The sequence below is a fragment of the Rhinopithecus roxellana genome, chromosome 9, assembly GCF_007565055.1.
Source record: "Rhinopithecus roxellana isolate Shanxi Qingling chromosome 9, ASM756505v1, whole genome shotgun sequence".
NCBI lineage: Eukaryota > Metazoa > Chordata > Mammalia > Primates > Cercopithecidae > Rhinopithecus > Rhinopithecus roxellana.
Window position 1 is genome coordinate 42,339,032 of NC_044557.1, and position 21,703 is coordinate 42,360,734.

Here is a 21,703-nt window from a genome sequence, read left to right on the forward strand (position 1 = left end):
GTTATGTGAAAGAAATTTATTGATACTAAAAATGCTCAAGTTGTTTAACATAGCAACCGCTTTTGTATTTTAGTTAGTGCACATTTTCAACTTCTAAAAATAGCTTTTGTGCAACAATAAAACAACACACCAAGACAGCTCTAAGTAATAACTTTCGTGACATCTCAGTGGATCAGCAGCTCCTACATCAATCCTCCCACAAAAGTATCCTTCCTTTGAATTCTTTTATTTATTTATTTATTTATTTATTTATTTATTTATTTATTTATTATACTTTAAGTTCTAGGGTACATGTGCATAACAGTGCAGGTTTGTTACATATGTATACTTGTGCCATGTTGGTGTGCTGCACCCATCAACTCGTCAGCACCCATCAACTCGTCCTTTGAATTCTAGAGCTGCCTTAAGTGTTGCTAGTTAATTGCGCTGGAGAAATAAACAACTGTTTCAAGGCACAATGAGAAACAAACAGCATTAGAGTGCTCCCTTTCCCGATTAATTAGAATTTGCTACTATTTATAACTACTTTCCCTGACAACTCAGCCTGAATGTTGAAAGAGAAAACACCTCCTCAGGTGTTTTCCCTGACAACATTCCCATTCCAATTTCACATCTCTGTGTTTCACATTTTGTAATAGTAGAGACCCGCAGCACTTAGTAGTCATTGAGTGTTTTTCTAACTTGTATTACAGTACTCTAAATCGTTCCCAAAGAAATCACTCTGCACCCCTCAAATCTCCTCAAAACGGCATTCTATGTATGCGGATAGGAGGAGGAAATATAAAATGGAGTATCAAGATGAAAGCAGCATCCTAACTCCAAGGACAAGAAACAGGCAGAAATATGACGTATTTTTCTCTTTTTCAAACAAAAAATTGTCGGTAATTAGTGATTCATATGAACCCAAGTAGTCTCTTCTCAACCTCCCTTGCATCCTCCACTAAACATAACCCAGCAAGTAAAAGAAAAAACCATTGTGTTGTACCTATAACTCACCAATAAAGCTGAGGCACAGGTATCAATTGATTTACTGTTCACTGAAACTCCAAAATGAAATATGATGTTTCTAATTGTTCTAACTTAACATTTCCACTGTTGATCCTGTTATAATATTGAAGATGGTAAGAATGTTGTCTTATATTTAACATAAAATGATAATAGTACCATACAACCATAAGAGATAATACTTTATTGAAAGACATACCTGTCAATCAAATTAATATTAAGACAGGTTTTCTATATGTGAAAGAAACAGAGTAAATAAAAATACTGAAAGAAAATAGAAATATTTTTAAGAGTGCATACTTTTAACAGGAATTTTTTTAATGGAAAGGTTAAGTGGTACTTTTAATGTAGGGTCACACACATTGGTATTTGAATAAAATGGATTATGTAATTCTTTTTTATAACTCTGCAGGTTTTATTATAATTATAATATGTTACTATACCCTAGCAGAATCTATAATTGAGAATAAAAAAGTGACTAACATTTAGAAGAGCATAAATTATTTAAGAAAGCCTACATCAAATTATCAAGTATTGTATATGTACATAATTTGTTCAAATACTCACATGTAAGACCATAAATGTAATACAAGGAGCGATGAAAGCTTACCTAACTGATTCAGAACAAAGACGGCCATTCTACAATGTATTGAAGGTAAAAATGCTTCTGAAAATAGATAATAGATACTGTAGATGACCCAGAAAAAAACTGGGTGTTTTGTATTTGCAAATGGGTGAAAAAACTCAAATAAAATATATTTGAAAATATATTAATTTTATATTTGACATATTTGTTATGTAGTTAACATATATTGACATAAATATTACAAATTAGATGTACACATAAAATTGTGTTTTGTGTGGAGATTTTTTCTCATCCCATAAAATAATAAATGAAGCATATGATTTTTGTGTGTATTACTGTCAGCATTAACATCAGTAATCTATAAAAGTTCATCAATTTTGTTAAGAAAATCTGATTTCTCTGGGAGGGATATTGCTTCCTCCTTTGCCAAATTGAAAACAAAAAGTAGATATAGTTGTACAGGTACAATTTTTTCTTGTTGACAACTGAAAAAATATAATTTAAAATCATCCCAGGAAATATTTTGCTTTCTTCATTGTAAAAACTATAGATCAAAAGAGAAAACCAATTATGAATAGATTGTACCATTATTGTCTAAACCACAAATTCTCCAAAGAATGCAATAGTCCTGAATGTTCTTACCTCACCCACCTCCTATGTTCTTTTCACTGAATATATTCGCTGACAACATAAGGGTTCATTTTGTTCTGATTAGCTGAATTGTACTCAAGCATTTATCTTTGTTCTTTTTCTCTCAAACTCATAGTTGCTTAAAAACAATGGTGTATTATAATTTTATTTAAATTACCTTGACAACTCTGTTTCACAGATCTTGAACAATTTGATATCTATAAACGAAGTCAGTGATAATTTTCAATAAAAATTTTTAAATTTTTAAGTATAGAAAAAGTATGCACAATTTGCCACAAGTCGATAATCTTCAAGTTTTCTTATAGTAACCGTATTTTTCTTTTCTGATAATGAGAGGTGAAGCCAACTGGACTTCCTGCATTGAGTGGAGACTTGGAGAACTTTTCTGTCTCACAAGAGGATTGTAAAATGCACCAGTCAGCACTCTGTAAAAACGCACCAATCAGCGCTCTGTAGCAAGAGGATTGTAAAATGCACCAATTGGCGCTCTGTGAAATGCACCAATCAGCACTCTATAAAACACACCAATTAGTAGTATTCTAAAAGTAGCCAATCACAGGGAGGATTGAAAAAAGGGCATTCTGATAGGACAGAAACAGAACATGGGAGGGGACAAATAGGGGCCTAAAAGCAGTGTCAACCTGCTGGGGTCCCCTTCCATGCTGTGGAAAGGTTGTTCTTTTGCTCTTCACAACAAACTTTGCTACTGCTCGCTCTTTGTTTCCCTGCCATCTTTAAGAGCTGGAACACTCACCGCAAAGGTCTACGGCTTCATCCTTGAAGTCAGTGAGACCACGAATCCACCAGAAGGAACCAACTCCGGACACAATAAAATTTAAATATTAATTCCAACTAGATTTCAGAATCTAAGTATTCAAACAGTACTAACTAAACTATAACATAAAAAGTTGATACTTTACCTCACTTTTAAATTCCCTTGTTGAGGCTGTCCATCGTAAACTGATAAAATATCAAAATCTTCTTCAAGAGCAAAGCTATGGAAGGACAACTGTATCCTATTGCGCTCGCCCGTGATGATGATCCAGGTGCAGTTGGCATAGTTCGGATACCCGTGAGGAAACCCTGGGCTCTCAATAGTACCATTGGGACCCTGGACTAAGCCTCCACAGTTCTGACCTGGAAGAGAAAACACAGACACACAAAGCATATTATTCTGGCCATCTTTAATATGCGATTTTTAAAATTTCTAACCACTTTAGCCAACTTTTGTAACATTTTATAATTCTTGCACAAATATTGAAGGATAAATAGTAAGTGTTCTGCAGTTCTGAAAGATAGAGAAGTGCAACAAATTAAAAGGAAAGAAAATATGCAACATTTGGTAACTCAGAAGTTTAGGGAAATTATTTTTCCTGTCATTTTTAAATACAGCCTCATCAATATCAAACTTCAATTCATGGGGAACAAATTTGGTGCCAACTATCTATGTAGTATCATGCTTAAAACATTCCACCCTAAATTCTTTGTTGGTGGAAACTAAGAAAAATAAACATTATAAAACTATATACACACACGTGTTTGCATAGCCACATACCTGCAATATGTGGTAATAAGAATAGTTAGAAAAAAACATGGACAGTATGCCAATGATTGATCTCTGCCTGTGCTGGCAAATGTCTTACTGGGCAGAAGAATAACACATGCATAAAGGAAGCTTATTACATTGAAAATAAAAGGCGTAAAACAAGGTAAGTTAAATGACACTCAAATGAAAGAGCAATTCAGCAAAATGAGGAATACAACATCCTCACTATTGATGTCTACCCATCACACAGGCAGGACTTAGGAGGTGGAGGAGAAAGGAAAGTGCATCACATAATGAAGGGACCAATTAAAGAAAAGCCTCAGAGTTGCAATGAGCAGTAAGTGTTTTAGCCATCCCTAAGCAGGACTGCAGGACTGCAGGACATCGCACATTTTACTCAGCCCTCCCATAATAACTTCCCTTTGGCAGGTGGAACTGGGATTACCCTGAGGGTTTAGGACTGACATGACAATGGGAAATGATGAGGAGTTAACGGCAATTGCGTGCCACAAAGCCACCTTCAAGCTACTGAACAGTGTCTGAGGAACTGATTTCATTCTGCCTCTGCCCCCAAAGACTTTGTGTTATCGATTCGAACAAAGCACTTCTCAGGCGATTCCCAGACTTCTGGAGTAGTTCCAAAAGAACAGAACCCTTGAGAAATTGCAGGCCCCAGGCTTCCTGCAAGAAGGGAGCGCTGAAAGAACAGCTCTCAGAGATTAGTAACAGCTGCACACCTGACCCACCTATTGTATTTTTACCACGAGACAAACCGAATGCCTGCCTTCTCAACCTCACCGAGGCATTTCATTTCCGCTTCTCCTGATCTTCATCCACCTACCTTGCACAATGATTCCCTACTTGCCTGTTTCAGCCCTTCCCCTTCCCACGTTACTTCCCACATACAAGCTTTCCATGCCATGCTAATTTTGTCCCTGTGGTTAATTTTTTTTTTTTTTTTTCTTTTTTCTGCGCAGTTACCTGTAACAGTCTGCCTGTGATGGCCATGCCTGGGCCAATCCCACTGAAAGAAGAAGAGCAGAATCTGAGAACAGGGCAGACAGACCATTGTAAGTGTGCTCTCATCAACACAGTCTGCTCATGTAGCCCATCAATATTACTATCCTATAAGGGAACAGGATAACCCGCTCAAATCCTTCCAACATTTTGTTTGTCTGAGGTTAGTTGTTAAGTAGCTCCTGAAAACTGTCTATGTTTCTTACCTTCTTAATATGCCCATTTCCCACTAATGTGCTTCAAATGCATTTCGATGTTTTGACACTAAAAAATATTGAGAAAGTTTTGAAGGGACCTGGGTGTACTCAGATTGTGGCATGTAGTATAAGTACTTGAATACAAGTATTACCTCAAGTTTTATTTTTAAAGTACAAACAAAATTATTTTCAACTACATTTTATACTTAAAAAGTATTTTATAATAGTAGACCTCAGTGAGCTTAAATCATTCACAGTAATATTATCAAATGCTTGTGGGAGTTGGCTAAATCTTAATAAAAAGATTTAATGAAAGGGATTTATGAGTTTAAAACCAGAGAACTAATAAGAAGCCCATTTTCCACTAAATTTAAGTCTAACAATAACACTGTAACAAGTAGATATTAAAGCTGTGGGGTTTTGAAAGGTCTTTAAAGAAAACAGCTTTTCTGGTTTACGAGTAATTCTTGCTTAACAGTAAATCAAAAAAAAAGTGAAGACTTGATTATAAATTGGAAAAAAGAAAAATCAGTTCAACAGAAAAACATCAGCTGGAAAGTAGTTACTGTTATAGACCCATCAGGCTGAATCAGATTCACAGATATTAAGATTGCCTCAAGGAATAACATTTCGGCTGCATTTAGGGTACCAATCAGTACAGTGCAGTTGCTGAATGAGTCACATTCGATCCGTTCATTGACATTCCAGAGCCCCAGTTAGAAATTTTGGAAACTGCTCAACAGTTCTTAGCAGAGTGAGTATCATCCTTGGCTGTCCAATGTAAACAACCAAGAAGTTTTTACAGTGTGTATGCCTAAGACAGAATCTGGTGTATTTGGTCTGCAACTTAATACTGCATCTTATCATAAAAGTAATTAGGACAGTGTTTGACTGGTGTAAGCCTAGATAAATAGCCAGTGGAACAGAAGAGAAAACCCTAAAACCCACAAAGATACAGAATCTAGATTTAAAGTAAATATGTTACTCCTCTTTTCTCTTGGATCTTATACTCCAATGGGCCCCTGCCTACTATAGAGTGTGCACAAATATTCTATACATGTTTTCTTTTTAAACGATGTACATCTAAGCTTGATGTAAATGCTGTTCATAACTACAGCTTCCAACAAGGGTATTGTTTTAACTGATTATTCTTAATGGACAAACTTTAAAATGCCACAAACATAATCACATTTCAACACGTTGTTTAACGTGAATTCCTTGTAAGTACCTTTCTAATTTGTATTTCCTCAGGGCAATAAAATAATCTGTAATTTCTGTGATAATTGTAATGTTTTAGTAAAAATTAAGTTATTTTACAGGGATTGAAAACTCAATTACTGTTTTAAAAAGAAAAAGGTCTAATGGTCTTCTTCCTACATAAACTGATACTGGAAGTCACCTTGAAATAAAATATCAATACCAATGGCAATATCAATGGTAAAAAAGAAGTATATATGTATGTGTGTATTTTTCCCAGTGATATTGATTTCAATGTCATATATATGTATATATATGTATATACACACATATATATTCACAGAAATATATGAACACACTCTGAGATGAGTATTTTGGTATGCATGCAATTACACATATACTGAAATACACATCTGTAATTGTATGGATACCAAAATACACATCACAGAGAAATATGCATGCAACATTTTGCATACAGATGTTTTTGCTGGTATTATTCAAACAAATTTCCAAGAGAAAACCTGAACACATGCCATAATTTTAAGCGATTGGAATCTAAATCATCTGGCACTTAAATAATAACATATGAAACATCTGGCTCCTATCTAAACTAATCAGCAGAATGTTAGATATAGAAGAATCACAGAGTTAATTTTTTTGCAGATTTCTACTCATTAGATGAGTCCTTAATACCACAACCTTAAATACACAGAGTTAACTTCAGTCATTTTTTAATTCTGTCATACTGTTGGAATGAGGTTCTGTTTTCAAACTACATTTTCACATATAATCTTTGTGGACCATCTAAGTAGCCACAAATCATGATTTTACAAGGATGGAAGAACAAGTGGAAATGAAGTAAATTGCCAAAGTCTTCCGGGAATGAATCAAGATCTTCTGACACCAAAGCCTAGAGCCGTCCCACCAAACTCAGTTATATCACCACGAACAAACACAGTGGACAACCCATTACATTACAGACCTCAAGTATGGTGATCCATTCCTAATGTATATCAGAATAAATACCTTAGACTACAAAATAAAATGGTGAGTAAACACAGACATTTGGAAACTCTAGATATGTAGGGACTCTAACTTCTGCCCTTCTTTAAAACAAATCAATGCCCATTGTAGGAAAAAAAAGTAAAAGTATTAAGAAGCATTTAGAAAAATAAACATCACTCATAGTCTGATTACCAAAAATAATTATTGCTAACATTTTGCTGAACACTTTTCTAATCTACACTTAATGTTGCCATACTACCTGACATGCAAGATGTGAACAATCTGGATTTGGATTAAATACTTGCCAGTCCTGCCAGAGCCAATGAGAACTGGTCTCGGAAGTGTCTAGCTTTAGAGGTGACCTGGTCAGCCTGTAGGTGCTACTCTCTATCCTGTGAAGGTCCAGGTCTGCAAGATGGGCAATTGCTCGGCAAGGAGCCTACAGGAAGACTTGCCCTGGGCTCCGGTGAGCCGTGGAGCCGACAGTTGGTTATACAGCAGTGCCTCTCTTGGAGGCTGGCAAACACATTCCAGCAAAGGCAGGGCTCACTGTGTCCTATGACAATTTTCTACTTTGAAAGCCTGTCTCAGAAATACCCAGCTTAGAAAACGGCCCCATGCCTTCATCATTTCTGAGATGAACTAACCCCTCCATTCTGAATACCCCTCAACAGTTGCTTGGCTCCTCTCCTGAGCTCTTGCGCTGTAATTTGTGCTGCTGTATAGCAGTGGCACATACTTTTCCAGAAGAAGGTAGCAGCTGAGATAATTCATCTGTGATCCAAACTGATTCTCTGTGAGCACTTGAGGAGTGAACGTATCACAAATACCTTCCTAGATTCCACACCTGGATGAAACGGCTGTTTCTCTCAATCCTGGGATGGACGGTCACTATCAGAAAGTAGTAGAGGTGGACATAACATTTAAAAACCGCTGTGCCAAATACGTTGTACTCCCTCAGTTAATTCATGCACAGCCTCTGAAGTGGGCTGTGGCTTAGACTTTGCTTTGCTAACTGTGAAAATAGTTACTTGATGCTTTATGATGAGAGAATGGTGTTGCTATTCAAAACCTCTGAGCACAAATGTTTGACCATCAGAGATATTTTGACATGCAACTGGGTTTAGTGACTTAGAAAGATGTGGGCTATACTGTTCTGTATGTGGAGACTGCCATGCAGGGAAATGATACTCTATAGCAAATTCTACAAACAAGGAAACGAGTCATTTGAGAAATAACTGGACAGGGCTGTGGAGGAACAGTCTGGAGATGAAAAGACTTGGGAATGTATATTGTCTCCAACTCTGGGGCCTGATATCATTGGAAAGAGTATATAGATTTGTGTGTAAAGAGAGTCCGGGCAGAACCTATATTATCATCTCAACAGTATGTCTCACTGGAGATAAACATCAAAAACAGCCTTTGTGGTTTTTATCCTGTTTGCAACAAGCCCAGATCACCACACTGGCTCATTTTTGAAACATCACTGGTGGAAAAATAAACCTTTACATATTTATCACACTCAATGGTAGGGTCCATCCCTTTACTATATCCATTTTGTGAAAATGACAATTTATGGTTTTCATGTCTATATAAATTACTGTGTAAATGAGAATTTGATTACTTTCTGACAGGCAGATTTTTGACCTCCAGCGCTTCTTTCATTTTTGACATTTTTTGTGGTCAAATTATATTGTACACCTGTTGGGTTTTCTGCAAGACTAAACAATGCCTTACTCCTATTGGACGTAGCTATTAAGCAACTCAAGTAAAACATATAAAATAAAGAAAAAATAAAATGGTCCATTGTGATCTTCAATGAATTTTTTATTTTCTTGCAGAGCTAAGGAGTAAGACGGATGTCTAAGTGGCTCTGGAATTTGAAATAGTGAGAGGCCTCAGATTTCGCTGAAGGAAGTAGAAGTTTCCCTGATCAGATAAGTGCTGTGTGAAACTGTAAACAAATCAACTATGCATTAAATGCTGCATTATCTTCTACAGTTTCCTGGGTTATTCCAGGGTCTGCATTATGGGGAAAATAATTAATCGTGGAAGGACCATGATGTAAAGTGCCCTTCTGGGGATTTCGATTAAAGATTTTTAAAATCAAAGTCTTCAGGCATTTTGCAGGAACACCACGCCCTGCAGGAAGCTTGGAAAGCATGATGATGCTCAGAGCACCGGATCCACTGACATCAGCCGCTCTCGCTCAGCGCCTTAGGGTACTTGGTTGGGTTTTAATCCCAAACACTTATGGGAGATTACTCACTACAAGAGCAAAGAAGAAAAGTAAAAAAGCCAGAGGCGGCCGGGCGCGGTGGCTCAAGCCTGTAATCCCAGCACTTTGGGAGGCCGAGACGGGTGGATCACGAGGTCAGGAGATCGAGACCATCCTGGCTAACACGGTGAAACCCCGTCTCTACTAAAAATACAAAAAACTAGCCGGGCGAGGTGGCGGGCGCCTGTAGTCCCAGCTACTTCGGAGGCTGAGGCAGGAGAATGGCGTAAACCCAGGAGGCAGAGCTTGCAGTGAGCTGAGGTCCGGCCACTGCACTCCAGCCCGGGCGACAGAGCAAGACTCCGTCTCAAAAAAAAAAAAAAAAAAAAAGCCAGAGGCAGCTTGCCTGAAAGAGAGCCAAGGAATCGGTTTCTCACTGTAGAACCCTTTGCCCATGAGCAAGGCCTTGAAGGGAGCTCTTACGCCGAAAATGAACCAGGAGTACCAGGTTTGTATCGCTCCAAAAGGAAAAGGGAGGTTTTCACTGGTGTCACTTCTTTCCCTTTCTTAAATACACCAGGCTTGTTCCCAACCCAGGCCCTTTGCACGTGTGCGTCCAGCTGCCTGAAATGAGCTTTGCCCAGATTTTTTTCATTGAGACCTCATGTGGGTCTCAATACAGTATACTCTTTCCAGACACTCACACCTCAATGAACAACATCCTTCCAACACTACATGCTACCCTTCACCCTACTTTTTCTTTGACAGTCTCTGTCACCAGGCTAGAGTGCAGTGGTGCTATCTTAGCTCACTGCAACCTCCACCTCCCAGGTTCAAGCGATCCTCCTGCGTCAACCTCCAGATTAGCTGGGATTACAGGCACGGGCCACCACACTTAATATTTGTATTTTTAGTAGAGACAGGGTTTCACCATGTTGGCCAGGCTGGTCTCGAACTTCTGACCTCAGGTGATGGGCTCAGCTCAGCCTCCTAAAGTACTGGGATTACAGGTGTGAGCCACCGTGGCTGGCCCCTACACTCTATTTTATTCCCTTGTAGCATTTATAACTTTGTGAAAATATCCTGTTTACTTGCTTACTCATTGATGATCTGTTTCTATACTAAAATGTAAACCTTCCAAGAGTGAAGATAATGATCACCTTATTTATATGCCCATTTCTAGAATAGTGTCTGCTACTCGACAGTCAATTGTTGAAGTCTGTGGGTGAGTTTGTGTGCATGTGTGGGAGGTAGCAGCAGTGGGACAAATTAAATCTATGTGCACAGTCATGTGGAAGCAGGGAAACTAGTGGTACTTGAAAGAACTATAAATCTATTCTCTGGTTAGTGATTACTTAAAACATTAGGATGCAAGTGATATTTTAAATGCCCAGAGCAGAGTTGCTATTGTCTCAATCCTGTTCAGCAGCCTGACTGTCAAACGCTCCTTAGACTTAATATTCCCTGCTTTATGGGAAGCTAATTTTTCTCCTACATGCTGTTCCTATGGACGTTGGCATCTCTGCTTTTTCCTTCTAGACAGGAGTCATCATTCCGGGCAAGGCGAGGTTGCCATGAGTCAAAACTGGAACCTCATGGATATGATGTCAATGTTGTTCCCTTTGCTCTTGCCTCCAGGGGAGGTAGCTTTAGTTAACTCCAGCACTGTAATGTTTTCACCTACTGAGAAACTGTTGCATTAACGGTAATAAAGTCATTCAATGTCTACCCACCCTGAAAAGACAAATTGCCAAGACAGCAGGCATAGTGCAGGGGCAAAAAAAAAAAAAAAAAAAAAAAATGCTGGGCTTTGGATCAAACAAATCTAAAATGTGATTAATTTCCAGCATGGAACATTAAGCATTGAACATGTTGCCTCATGGATATGAGCCCCAGTTTCCACAGGTGCAGGGTGACGAGGTTGCCCATTTTGCAAAGTAATTGCAGTGACTGGCGAAAAGACATGCTGAAGGTAGGAAGCAGGGGTAGACACAGGAAAGAAAAAAGATGATTACTGTCATTTTTCCAAAGGAATATTTTGCTAGAGGGCCTCCTAATTGCAAGAGAATTTTACGTGAAAGATGATGAGTGGGATTTGCCCTGTGTCTGCCTTTATCCTGCTGTCCTTTAGATTCTGGGATATATTATTTTTCACAGGGAGCCTTCACGGCACCCCACACCTGCACGTGCTCCTCTGCTCACAACATTGTACTTAAAATGTGAGGATTTCAAGGCCATGTAACATGACTTTAGAGATTCTGAGTGATCAAGTCGGTTATATTCCTAAGCCAATCTAATCAAAACAAAACAGCAAGCACTGTTTGATTCATGATTCCCAGATCTCTCACATTGATGTTTTGGAAATAAACGATTTTTTGCTTGAAACAGGTGACAATCTAAACCTGAATCTTTGCTTCAGAGACTTCGAGTTTATATTTCAATAATCCAAGTTATTCTGAAGTCAATACTACTTTTCTTATAGAAACATACGAGACATTGCCAGTGGAGAGAATTCTCTTCCTCCATATACGGTAGAACTAATCTTTTTATTATATTTACTTTTATTTTTCTTAGAACTAATAATTCGTTGTATGTCAAATATTTCTCTTAATGAAATTCCCAGTGATAGCACATCATCTCGGGTCAGTGGGATTGAGTTGTTCCCTATATTTGAATTCATGCTATGTATTACTCTGGCTTTAACACGGGAGAAGCCAGAAGCGCTAGTGTCTCAAGATTGTGGCAGTGAATGAATGTGGTAAAATGTTTCCCTAAGTAGAGCATTTCAAATCTGAGATGGTAACTGATATAGTTTAATTGGGATACTATAGGATGGATTCAGCATTACTCACTAAAAAAGGTATAAAACTACCAGTTGCCTGATTCCTGGGTGTTCGGCTATACAAATTATTTCTGTGTAGACACATAAATGCCATAGTTCTGTCTTTCCTCAATAATGGAGAATGATTTCTGGGTCAACAAGGCATATTTTAAAATTGTAATACTATGCTCTGTTTTAATGCTTAGTAGAGTTTACCTCCGAAGAGAAATTGAAATGTTAAAAAGTCATACTAAAATCCCTAGATCTATGATTATACCTGAAGCTTGAAGCTAATACAAGCTCTTGGAGAGAACAGTAAAGAACATAATGAGGGTTTTCTGTTATGAAAATTATACACATATGGAGACCTGAATCATGACAAAATATGACATTTTTTAACATCAAAATTAGTAAACACATTTTAAAAATGATATACAAATGTCCAACACATTTTCTCTCTTCCAGAGTGTGGACCCAGTCTTAGACGAACAGCCAAGGTGCTGACATGGCCCTCCTCTAGGCCATCCAAAGTGAGGCCGAGATGGCAGCGAAGTTAGATCTTAACGGATGGTTTATAAGTTTCATATTAAGGAATTTATCTCCAACAAACTAAATTTAAATGTATAAACATCACAAATGGGTTCGTATCCATCTCTTTGGACAAATAGGCCACTGGGCCATAGGTGACTTCCTGAGTGTTTCGGGCACCAGTTTATTATTTCTTTTTTTCTTATTATTTCTTCTTAAAAAGAAAAAAGAAAGAAAGAAAAATGGGAGGCCAGGCACAGTGGCTCACGCCTGTAATCCCAGCACTTTGGGAGGCTGAGGCGGGTGGATCACAAGGTCAGGAGATCAAGACCATCCTGGCTAACATGGTGAAACCCCGTCTCTACTGAAAATACAAAAAATTAGTGGGGCGTGGTGGCAGCCTCCCGTAGTCCCAGCTATTTAGGAGGCTGAGGCAGGAGAATGGCATCAACCCGGGAGGTGGAGCTTGCAGTGAGCCGAGATGGTGCCACTGCACTCCAGCCTGGGTCACAGAGTGAGACTTTGTCTCAAAAAAAAAAAAAAAAAAAATCAGGATACATGTGCAGAATGTGCAGGTTACATAGAGTATATGTGTGCCATGGTGGTTTGCTGCACCTATTGACCTGTCCTCCTCCCCTCATTCCCCACCCCCAACAGGCCCTGGTGTGTTTTTTACCCATCTCTGTATCCATGTGTTCTCATTGTTGACTCCCACTTGTGAGAACATGTGGTGTTTTGTTTTCTGTTCCTGTGTTAGTTTGCTGAGGACGAAGCTGGAAGCTTTATCCATGTCCCTGCAAAGAATATGATCTCATTCCTTTTTTATGTCTGTATAGCATTCCATGGTGTATATGTACCAGATTTTCTTTATCCAGTCTATCACTGATGGGCATTTGGGTTGGTTCCAAGTCTTTGCTATTGTAAATAGTACTGCAGTAAATATACATGTGCATGTGTCTTTATAGTAGAATGATTTATATTCCTTTGGCTATATACCCAGTAGTGGGATTGCTGGTCAAATGGTATTTCTGGTTCTAGATCCTTGAGGAATCGCCACACTGCCTTCCTCAGTTGTTGAACTAATTTTCATTCCCACAAACAGTGGAAAATTGTTTTCATTTCTCCACAGCCTCACCAGCATCTATTGTTTCCTGACTTTTTCATAATCGCTGTTCTGACTGGCATGAGACGGTATCTCACCGTGGTTTTGATTTGCATTTCTCTGATGATCAGTGATGCTGAGCTTTCTTTCATAGGTCTGTTGATCACATAAATTTCTTCTTTTGAGAAGTGTCTGTTCATATCCTTTGCCCACGTTTTATGGGGTTTTTTCTTGCTAATTTCTTTTAGTTTATTGTTTATCTTGTTTCTACTTCCCCGCCTGTGAGTCACTTCGGAGATAATGACACGATCCACATTCTTTGTGATCTACAGGACTGTCTGTCACCAAGTGGCCCCTAATGGTGCCTCAGCCATGAGTCTCGGGGCTCAGTCCACACCACGAGGACATGAAATAGATCTTCCGCACACACACACCACGCATGCACACACGCACACACACAAAAACACACACGCACGCCTGCTTTCTCCCTCTCTTAGGGAAATGATGTTATAATTTATATTTGGGTTTAGTGTCTACCTGCACAAAAAATGTGATTTTTTGCACAGTGGCTGCATGGATGAAATCATTGATGCATGTCACCATTTACACGGCTCATTTCACAGACAACCATGTTTCATCTTTTAGGGGATCTTTGACATTTACAATTGTGCTTTTCCTCAGCATCTTTGTGAATTTAGGAAGAGAATTTGTGGGGATGAGGGCTCATGTCATAGCCTCCATTATGTTGGAGCTGAGACATCAGATGCTGGCTGATGCACCCACCCCACCTCTTGTCCGGTAAATGTGTGTTAATAGTTGGTCAGGAGGTATGCACACCCACCACGGTTACATCACAAGGGATAAGAGTGTGCTTCCCCATACACCTAAATCAATTTCAGTCTGCAATGAATCCAGCACTTCCTTAGTACAGTTGTCTAGTATCCTAGAACCCTGGAATAGCGTGTTCCATAAACATATCTACACTGGAGTTATATATTCTCTTTGGCCGAGAAACTCTTCTTGTAGGCTTCAACTGCTACATTTGCCAAGGTGCTCGAAATAAAGAAGTCATCATTGAGGCACCTGTCATTATTTGATATAATCTTCTCATACAAATAGAAATGCTCTAGACTGGCAGCCATATAAGGGCAGATACTTTTATTATAATCTACTGGTTGCTACATTCCAAGTGCCAAGCACAGTATCCAGCACACAGTAGACATTTGGTCTATGGAAGCAAGGGAGCTGGAGTGACTGTTGTATCTGATAAAGGATCTTGTTACTACCTACAGTAATGATTGTGAACACTGATAGAATACCCATTATAAGGCAAATAGTTTCCATATTTTAATCATCACAAATGATCTTCAAAGATAGGCATTGTCATTTCCATTTCACTGATGAGAAAAACTAAAGAGTATGAGTGATTTTTTCCAAAGCCACATATACAAAGCAAAGAAACGAGGGGTGTAAACCTGCATCAGGAGGACTTTGACCCCTGTGCTCATCCTATCCTGCCACAATTTAGAAATGATATAGTATTATTTCCATCATTTTCTGAAAAGAATGTGTCTACAAATTCCACTACAAAAGCAAAGGCCAATTTTTGAATTTTAAGAACTCTTCCACTCCTCTTTATAAGAAGCCATGAAACTAAATTAATTGGAAAAAAAAATAAATGTTTTTGTGTATCTGAGCCGAAGGCTAAATTCTGTTTCTTTGTCTCCATTTGTGTGGGCATTTCAGAAAGTAATAATGATGTTTATCTTTACAGTTTTATTTCATAAGTAACCATTCTGACCTGATACTACTATATGAGTTATGCCTTTAACAAATAGAAGAGGTTTGGGATTTCAATAATATTTGCAGGTGTATGACTGGGGACACCATGTGTTGATGCACAGGTTGTGCACTGCACAACTCCACGGAGTGCAATTCACACAGATGACACAGCTGCCTTGAACATAAGATTGTTGAGAACTTGATTGATATTAGAATTTCTCATGTCTGGGATGAGATAGCTTTATGTGTGAATATGCAGAAGACACCAAAGAGTCATAAAAATATCAATGAAGACAATAGCTCCCTTACTGGATTTGCTGCTGTGATTGATCTTCTGCTAAATTTCTACATTCGTTTTTATGGCCTTTCAACTTTTAACTTGCTCCTAAGCTGTGGGCAAGAAATCAAAGCCCTGGATTCTGCCTCTTATTTTAGGTTGGTTTTGTGATGTTTCTGAAGAAACAATGCATGATATCGAAATTCCACGGTGGATTCGGATTTGCTGTACAAAGTATTTTGGCAAAAAGGGAGTGACAGTCTTTCAGGTCTGTGGCCTTGAGTTTAAAAGAAAAGATGCAACTTTTAGCTGATTCTGTGTGTAATTTTATTTTACTGATTTCTAATTAGAGATTTGAGGGCACAAAATATATATATTTTTCCTATTTAACCACGGTTATTCAGTTTCATCTAGATTCTATTCTTCTTTATTTACCCAAAGTTTTGCTTCCAAGGTTGTAGAGTAGAAAGGAGAAGGATAGCTTGTTGGCCTAGATAAAGAATGTGAACAGAAGTGCTGATCTATTTGTCACGATAATACTAATCTTATTTGCCTCACATTAACCATTATAAATGAACCAGAAGCTTGTACTCATAACTGAAATATTTATAACAAGAAGAAATATAGACTTAGAGACAAGGGATCATTTGCAGTGTTCACTGATCAAAGCTGTACAAAGGATCAAAACGTTTAGATCTAATGCAGATGTCTCAGGAAATATAACATAATGCCAAGTGAATGGCAGCAAAAAGCTGAGGCTAAAATGAGTATAATAGTTTCAACTGAGAAAAAAAATCAAATTATTGTACCAAAGTCCCTAATATCAACTGTCTATAAACTTAAGAATATTGAACACCTGGCAAACAGCAAGAGGACAGTTTTATAAATAATAAAAAGCCTTTGTTTAATCATCAAATGTTAAAGATTTGGTATTTCCAGAAAAGAAAGGGTTGACAAAATCAACCTTTAATAGCGTTGAATATTCAAATAGATAACTCAAGCAATGCATTCCTCCACTGCTGTGTCGTTTCTCGGTTCTTCAGCTAGCATCATTTCTAATATTTTCACTGCAGCTTGATTATAGTCATGTACTGGTAGGGGGAGGAACTGCACAAACACAAGTAGATCACAGAAGAAAAATTAAAGTTTTCTTGTTTCTCTAATCAGAGTCGTAATTCACTATTTATACTTAAGAACTAAAGGATTCATTAATATCCTGCTGTAAAATGAGGTCCACATGGTTAAAATTCTCATAAGGTTCTTACAAGTCTTCCAGGAAAATTCTCACTATTTCAATTTCTGCCAGGTATATGATGATATTCTGTCACTATTATTTCAACATGACACTCTAATTCACACATCTCTTTAGATTTAAATACACATACCTTCTCCCCATCTGTATTTAATGGGCAAGCTGTAGGATTATTAGGGGTGACCTAATTTGATTTACTGAACCAAACAGAGAACTCATTGGAATTAAAGGACTCCTGTCATATAAAGAACCTGGCCTGCAAGTTAGGGAGGGCCATTAGATTATCCTTCACATGCTAGTATGATTTAGACTAAGTGAGAACTTTAACTCAACCCTCTGGGTCTAGCTCCCTAAAGTATAATGAAAGGAGACTCAATTAGAAAAATCTCTAAGTCTCAAGTTTCCCCCAAGATTCATATGAACCATGACTGAGTCAGGAAGAACTTGAATTGTCAATTCTTTAACACAATTTTTTCCAATTAAATTAATAATAAAGGAGATTAGGAGAGGCAGGGGAAGAAGCAATAAATTCTATTCCCAATTATAAAGCATTGAGGGATTGCATTAAATAGGAGTCTTCAAAAGAACCATGAAAATCATAGGATGGGATTGGGGAAAATGATGTCAGAATAGAAACCCAGTCTCATTTACACTTTGAGACCAGGAATAACTGTGAAGAGACATTTGACATTTCTCGTTAGTCTAATGTATTAGCATTAGTGAAGGTCTTTTGAAACAAACATATGAGACTTGCATTCTGACTTTTGTCTGTCTCATTCTGCTTTGGGAGGAAGTGGGAACTTCCATATAAAGAGACAAGGGTCAGTGCTCTCAGCGTACCAGAAACCACCACCATGCAGAGCCTGCCAAGACAGATTCGCCCCATGTGGTGACTGCACCTGTAATCCCAGCTACTCGGGATATTGAGGCAGGAGAATCGCTTGAACCCGGGAGGTGGAAGTTGCAGTGGGCTGAAGTCAAGCCATTGCACTCCAGTCTGGTGACAGGGCGAGACTCCATCTCAAAAAAAAAAAAAAAAAAAAAAAAAAAAAAAAAAAAGAAAAAGAAAAAGAAAAAAAAAGAAAAACAAAAAGAAAAAGACAGATTCGCCCCAGCTTCAGCCATCAGGGCAATCCCAAGCACAGTGACAAGGTCTAGAGCAGCAGTCTCCAGGCTTTTTGGCACCAGGGCGGTTTTGTGGAAGACAATTTTTCCATGAAGGGTTTGGGGATGGTTTTGAGGCATTAGATTCTCATAAGTGGTGTGCAAACTAGATTCCTCGTTTGCACAGTTCATGATAGGTTCATGCTCCTATGAGAATCGAGCGCTGATGCAGCAGGGTGGAGTTCAGGTGGTAATGTGAGTGATAGGCAGTGGCTGTAAATACAGGCAAAGCTTCCCTCGCTCAGGCGCTGCTCACGTCCTTCTGTGTGGTCTGGTTCCTAACAGGCCACAGACAGGTACTGGTCCACAGCCCAGGGCTTGGTGACCCCTGGTCTAGAGGATGTGTTTATGAGAGACAGAGCTCCTTGTCTCTTTCCCAGACACAGATTCAGTCCATTTTGTAAAACTTTACAAAGTAGACTCTTAGGTGTTGAGTGATCTGATTGGTCACAGCAGGAGGCAATTTGAGAGATAAAGCAAATGACTTTTCATCTATACAAATCTGGCTCCTATAAAGGAGTGATTGGATCCACAGCCTCCCAAGTAACTGAATTAAGGTGACAATCACTAGGCACAACCACATTAAAAGTTTAAGTAGACTCAAGTAGATCATGGCTATCTTTCCGTGCTGCAGTAGAAACATGTTTTTGTTATTACTAAAAATTCTGGTAATTGTTTAATTCACAAGAGCAGCTTGTCTGTCATGTTATTTTTCCTTTCCAGGCTAAAATCTGCATTTCAAATGAAGCAAAGACTTACAGACATCAGACTTTCTAAAATAGGTTTTAGCAACCCATGCTCACTATCATTCCTATTTGTTTCAAAATGGAAACTTTTGTGATTTATGACATGCATTAAAATAGTCCCAGATAACCACTCAGTGACAGAGTCAACTGCAGGGGGTTCCTGATCTCAGTGTGATCCCAGGAGTTAAGTTGCCCCAGGCTGAAAATAAGCATAACACAAATGGCAAAAAGGAAATGTTGGAGGAAAATTGTATTCAAACATGTTTGGTTGAAACTCCAAAGTGTAGTAGATGTTATTTTGAATTTGAAGGGAGGCATTTGCAAATAACTGATCTTTATCAAGCGCCATGCTTTTAGGATTCTGAAGAAGAAATGCATTTTTCATAACATTATTCATGCAAAATATCTCAGTATTTTTTTTTTTTTTTTTTTTTTTTACCAAAGTATAATATCACAGAGGATGTTTTAGGATTGGATTGGTTTCATTTACTCATGATAGGTTTCATTCAAATATAAAGGTTGGTTGTGAACCTGAATTGACTTCAGTTGTCCAAGTTAAAAAATAACTTGTCTAAGCCCCATAATGACTCAGCAACATTTTTCTCTCCTGGTGCAAACCAGGGCCAATGTTACACTCCATGTATTTGCTGCAGTTTCTATTTGTCGACTGCCTTTTCTGCTGTCTCATCTTTGACCTACTCTTCTGGACTAGTCTGGATCATAGGAATCTCAGGATGTCTAAAATATTTCTCAGGAATTCAATTTGAAGAGCAGTTCATGCACATCTCAAATGTATACAGACTTATATGGAAAGGATATAAATGGTTCAGGGATGTTTTGCTTTCTATGCGGCAGTAACTCCCGCAGAATAATTCCCCTGGTTGGTCTCCAACCCTCTGATGCACTCTATTCTGGGGAAGTAGAGTAAATTCTTTGCTTGGTGAGTTTGGAAAAGGAAAGTAGAGACTTGGAGCATGAATCCTTCCTCTCTACACCCTGGAAGTGAAGTACCAGGCAATGCATATAGTTCTCTCCTTTGTTGAGAGGCACAATGGAGTTTAGAGGGAGAGGAATGGAGGGATGTTGGTCTAATCCAGAGTTTTATATTAGGAAGTTCACATGGCTATAGATACCAACTAAAATGGTTGAAGTCAGCTTAGATTGCAGTAAGTTTTGGATTTGTTGGTTGGTTTCCAGTGGTCTTACATCTGCGTCTTATTTCTTAATGCATTCATAACTCAAAAAAGGAGGTTATTTTTTTCCGTCCCTTCTGTGTACACAGACAACTTTGGAAAGTCATCTTTCACTGGTGAAAATGGAACCCTGTTTTAAAGACAACAAATAATGATTACTTGGAAGGGGGCAAAGGGTTGAAAAACTACCTATTGGGTACTAGCTCACTACCTGGGTGACAGAATCAGTTCTACCCCAAACCTCAACATTATACTATATACCCATGTAACAAACCTGCACATGTACCCCCCCAAACCTAAAAGAATAGTATTTTTTTTAAAAGACAATAACTAATTGTCATTTGAAAATGAGGCCAAGCAAGCACTTGATACAGCTGTAGCTCCAAAAAAAAAAAAAAAAACCTCAAATCTTTATAAATCATTTGTCCATCAAAGGAGACCTATTAATTTACTTATATTACTAATTTCAAGGGCTTTGTCTTACTAAGACAGTTTTGATTCTTTTGACTTTACCAAAATATTATTCCTTAAGTACAGATAATTACCTTTTTCATGAACTTCGTTTCCCTTTACCTGCAAATCTTACCTTGGTTACTATAATGGAACAGAACCCTCCCCGGGGGTCACTGCCGTGCTGCTATCCTGTCTGCCTGGCTGATCCTAAATCCCGAATGGCCACAGGTCACAAGTGACCTGCTGAAGCTTTGAAAGTGGCCTCCAGGAGACCAAACAAAACTAAGTGATAGGAAGTAAATGTTAAACAAAAACAATTTTAGGTATACAATGGAAATGTGAAACTACAGACATGGATTCTAGCTTATTTTTTGAAAATAAAGTAAAATTTATGATGATCAGAATGTAAAAGAGGATCTCAATTTGTAATACTTACTTCCATAAACATTTTAAGAGGGAATAAACAGTGGAATTAACTAAGTATTTTTCAGACAACTTCTCTGTAAGTAACTTTATGGTACTTGCTATAGAAGGACATAACATGTAATCACCTTAACCATTTAGTTGAAAAGTGAATACAATGGAAAAGGTAAGTAGGGCACAAAGAGGTGTTAACCAGAAAACTGATGGTCAGAAGAAATGCCCAACAGCTACTCATACTAATAGTACAATTTACGTTGATATAATATGAAATCAATCACTTAAAGACGCCAACAAGAAAACGTGGATTAGAATTCAGCTAATTCACTTCTTGAGAAAGAAAAGAAAAGCGTATTTCATTATTCATCCAATAGTGATTGGCTGTCAACCATGTGGCCACTGTGTTAGGCTCAGGGAAGACACAGATCTGTGCTCCCTGGAGTTCCATGTTAGTGTAGAGGGTTGGACAATAAAAAATAAACCTACTAAATACATAAATTGCATGCTCTGTTGGGAGATGAGTACTGTTATGGAAGAGAAGAA

The 21,703-nt window shown here is 38.2% G+C and overlaps 1 protein-coding gene across 1 annotated transcript in view; it reads right to left on the reverse strand.

Annotated features, from left to right (window-relative positions):
- CSMD1 (CUB and Sushi multiple domains 1) overlaps positions 1-21,703 on the reverse strand; it is a 2,044,058-nt gene that overhangs the window by 1,694,168 nt on the left and 328,187 nt on the right. The window contains exon 2 of the mRNA XM_030937494.1: positions 3,163-3,379. Coding sequence (XP_030793354.1) covers positions 3,163-3,379 — 217 coding nt within the window. The remainder of the gene's footprint in view (positions 1-3,162; positions 3,380-21,703) is intronic.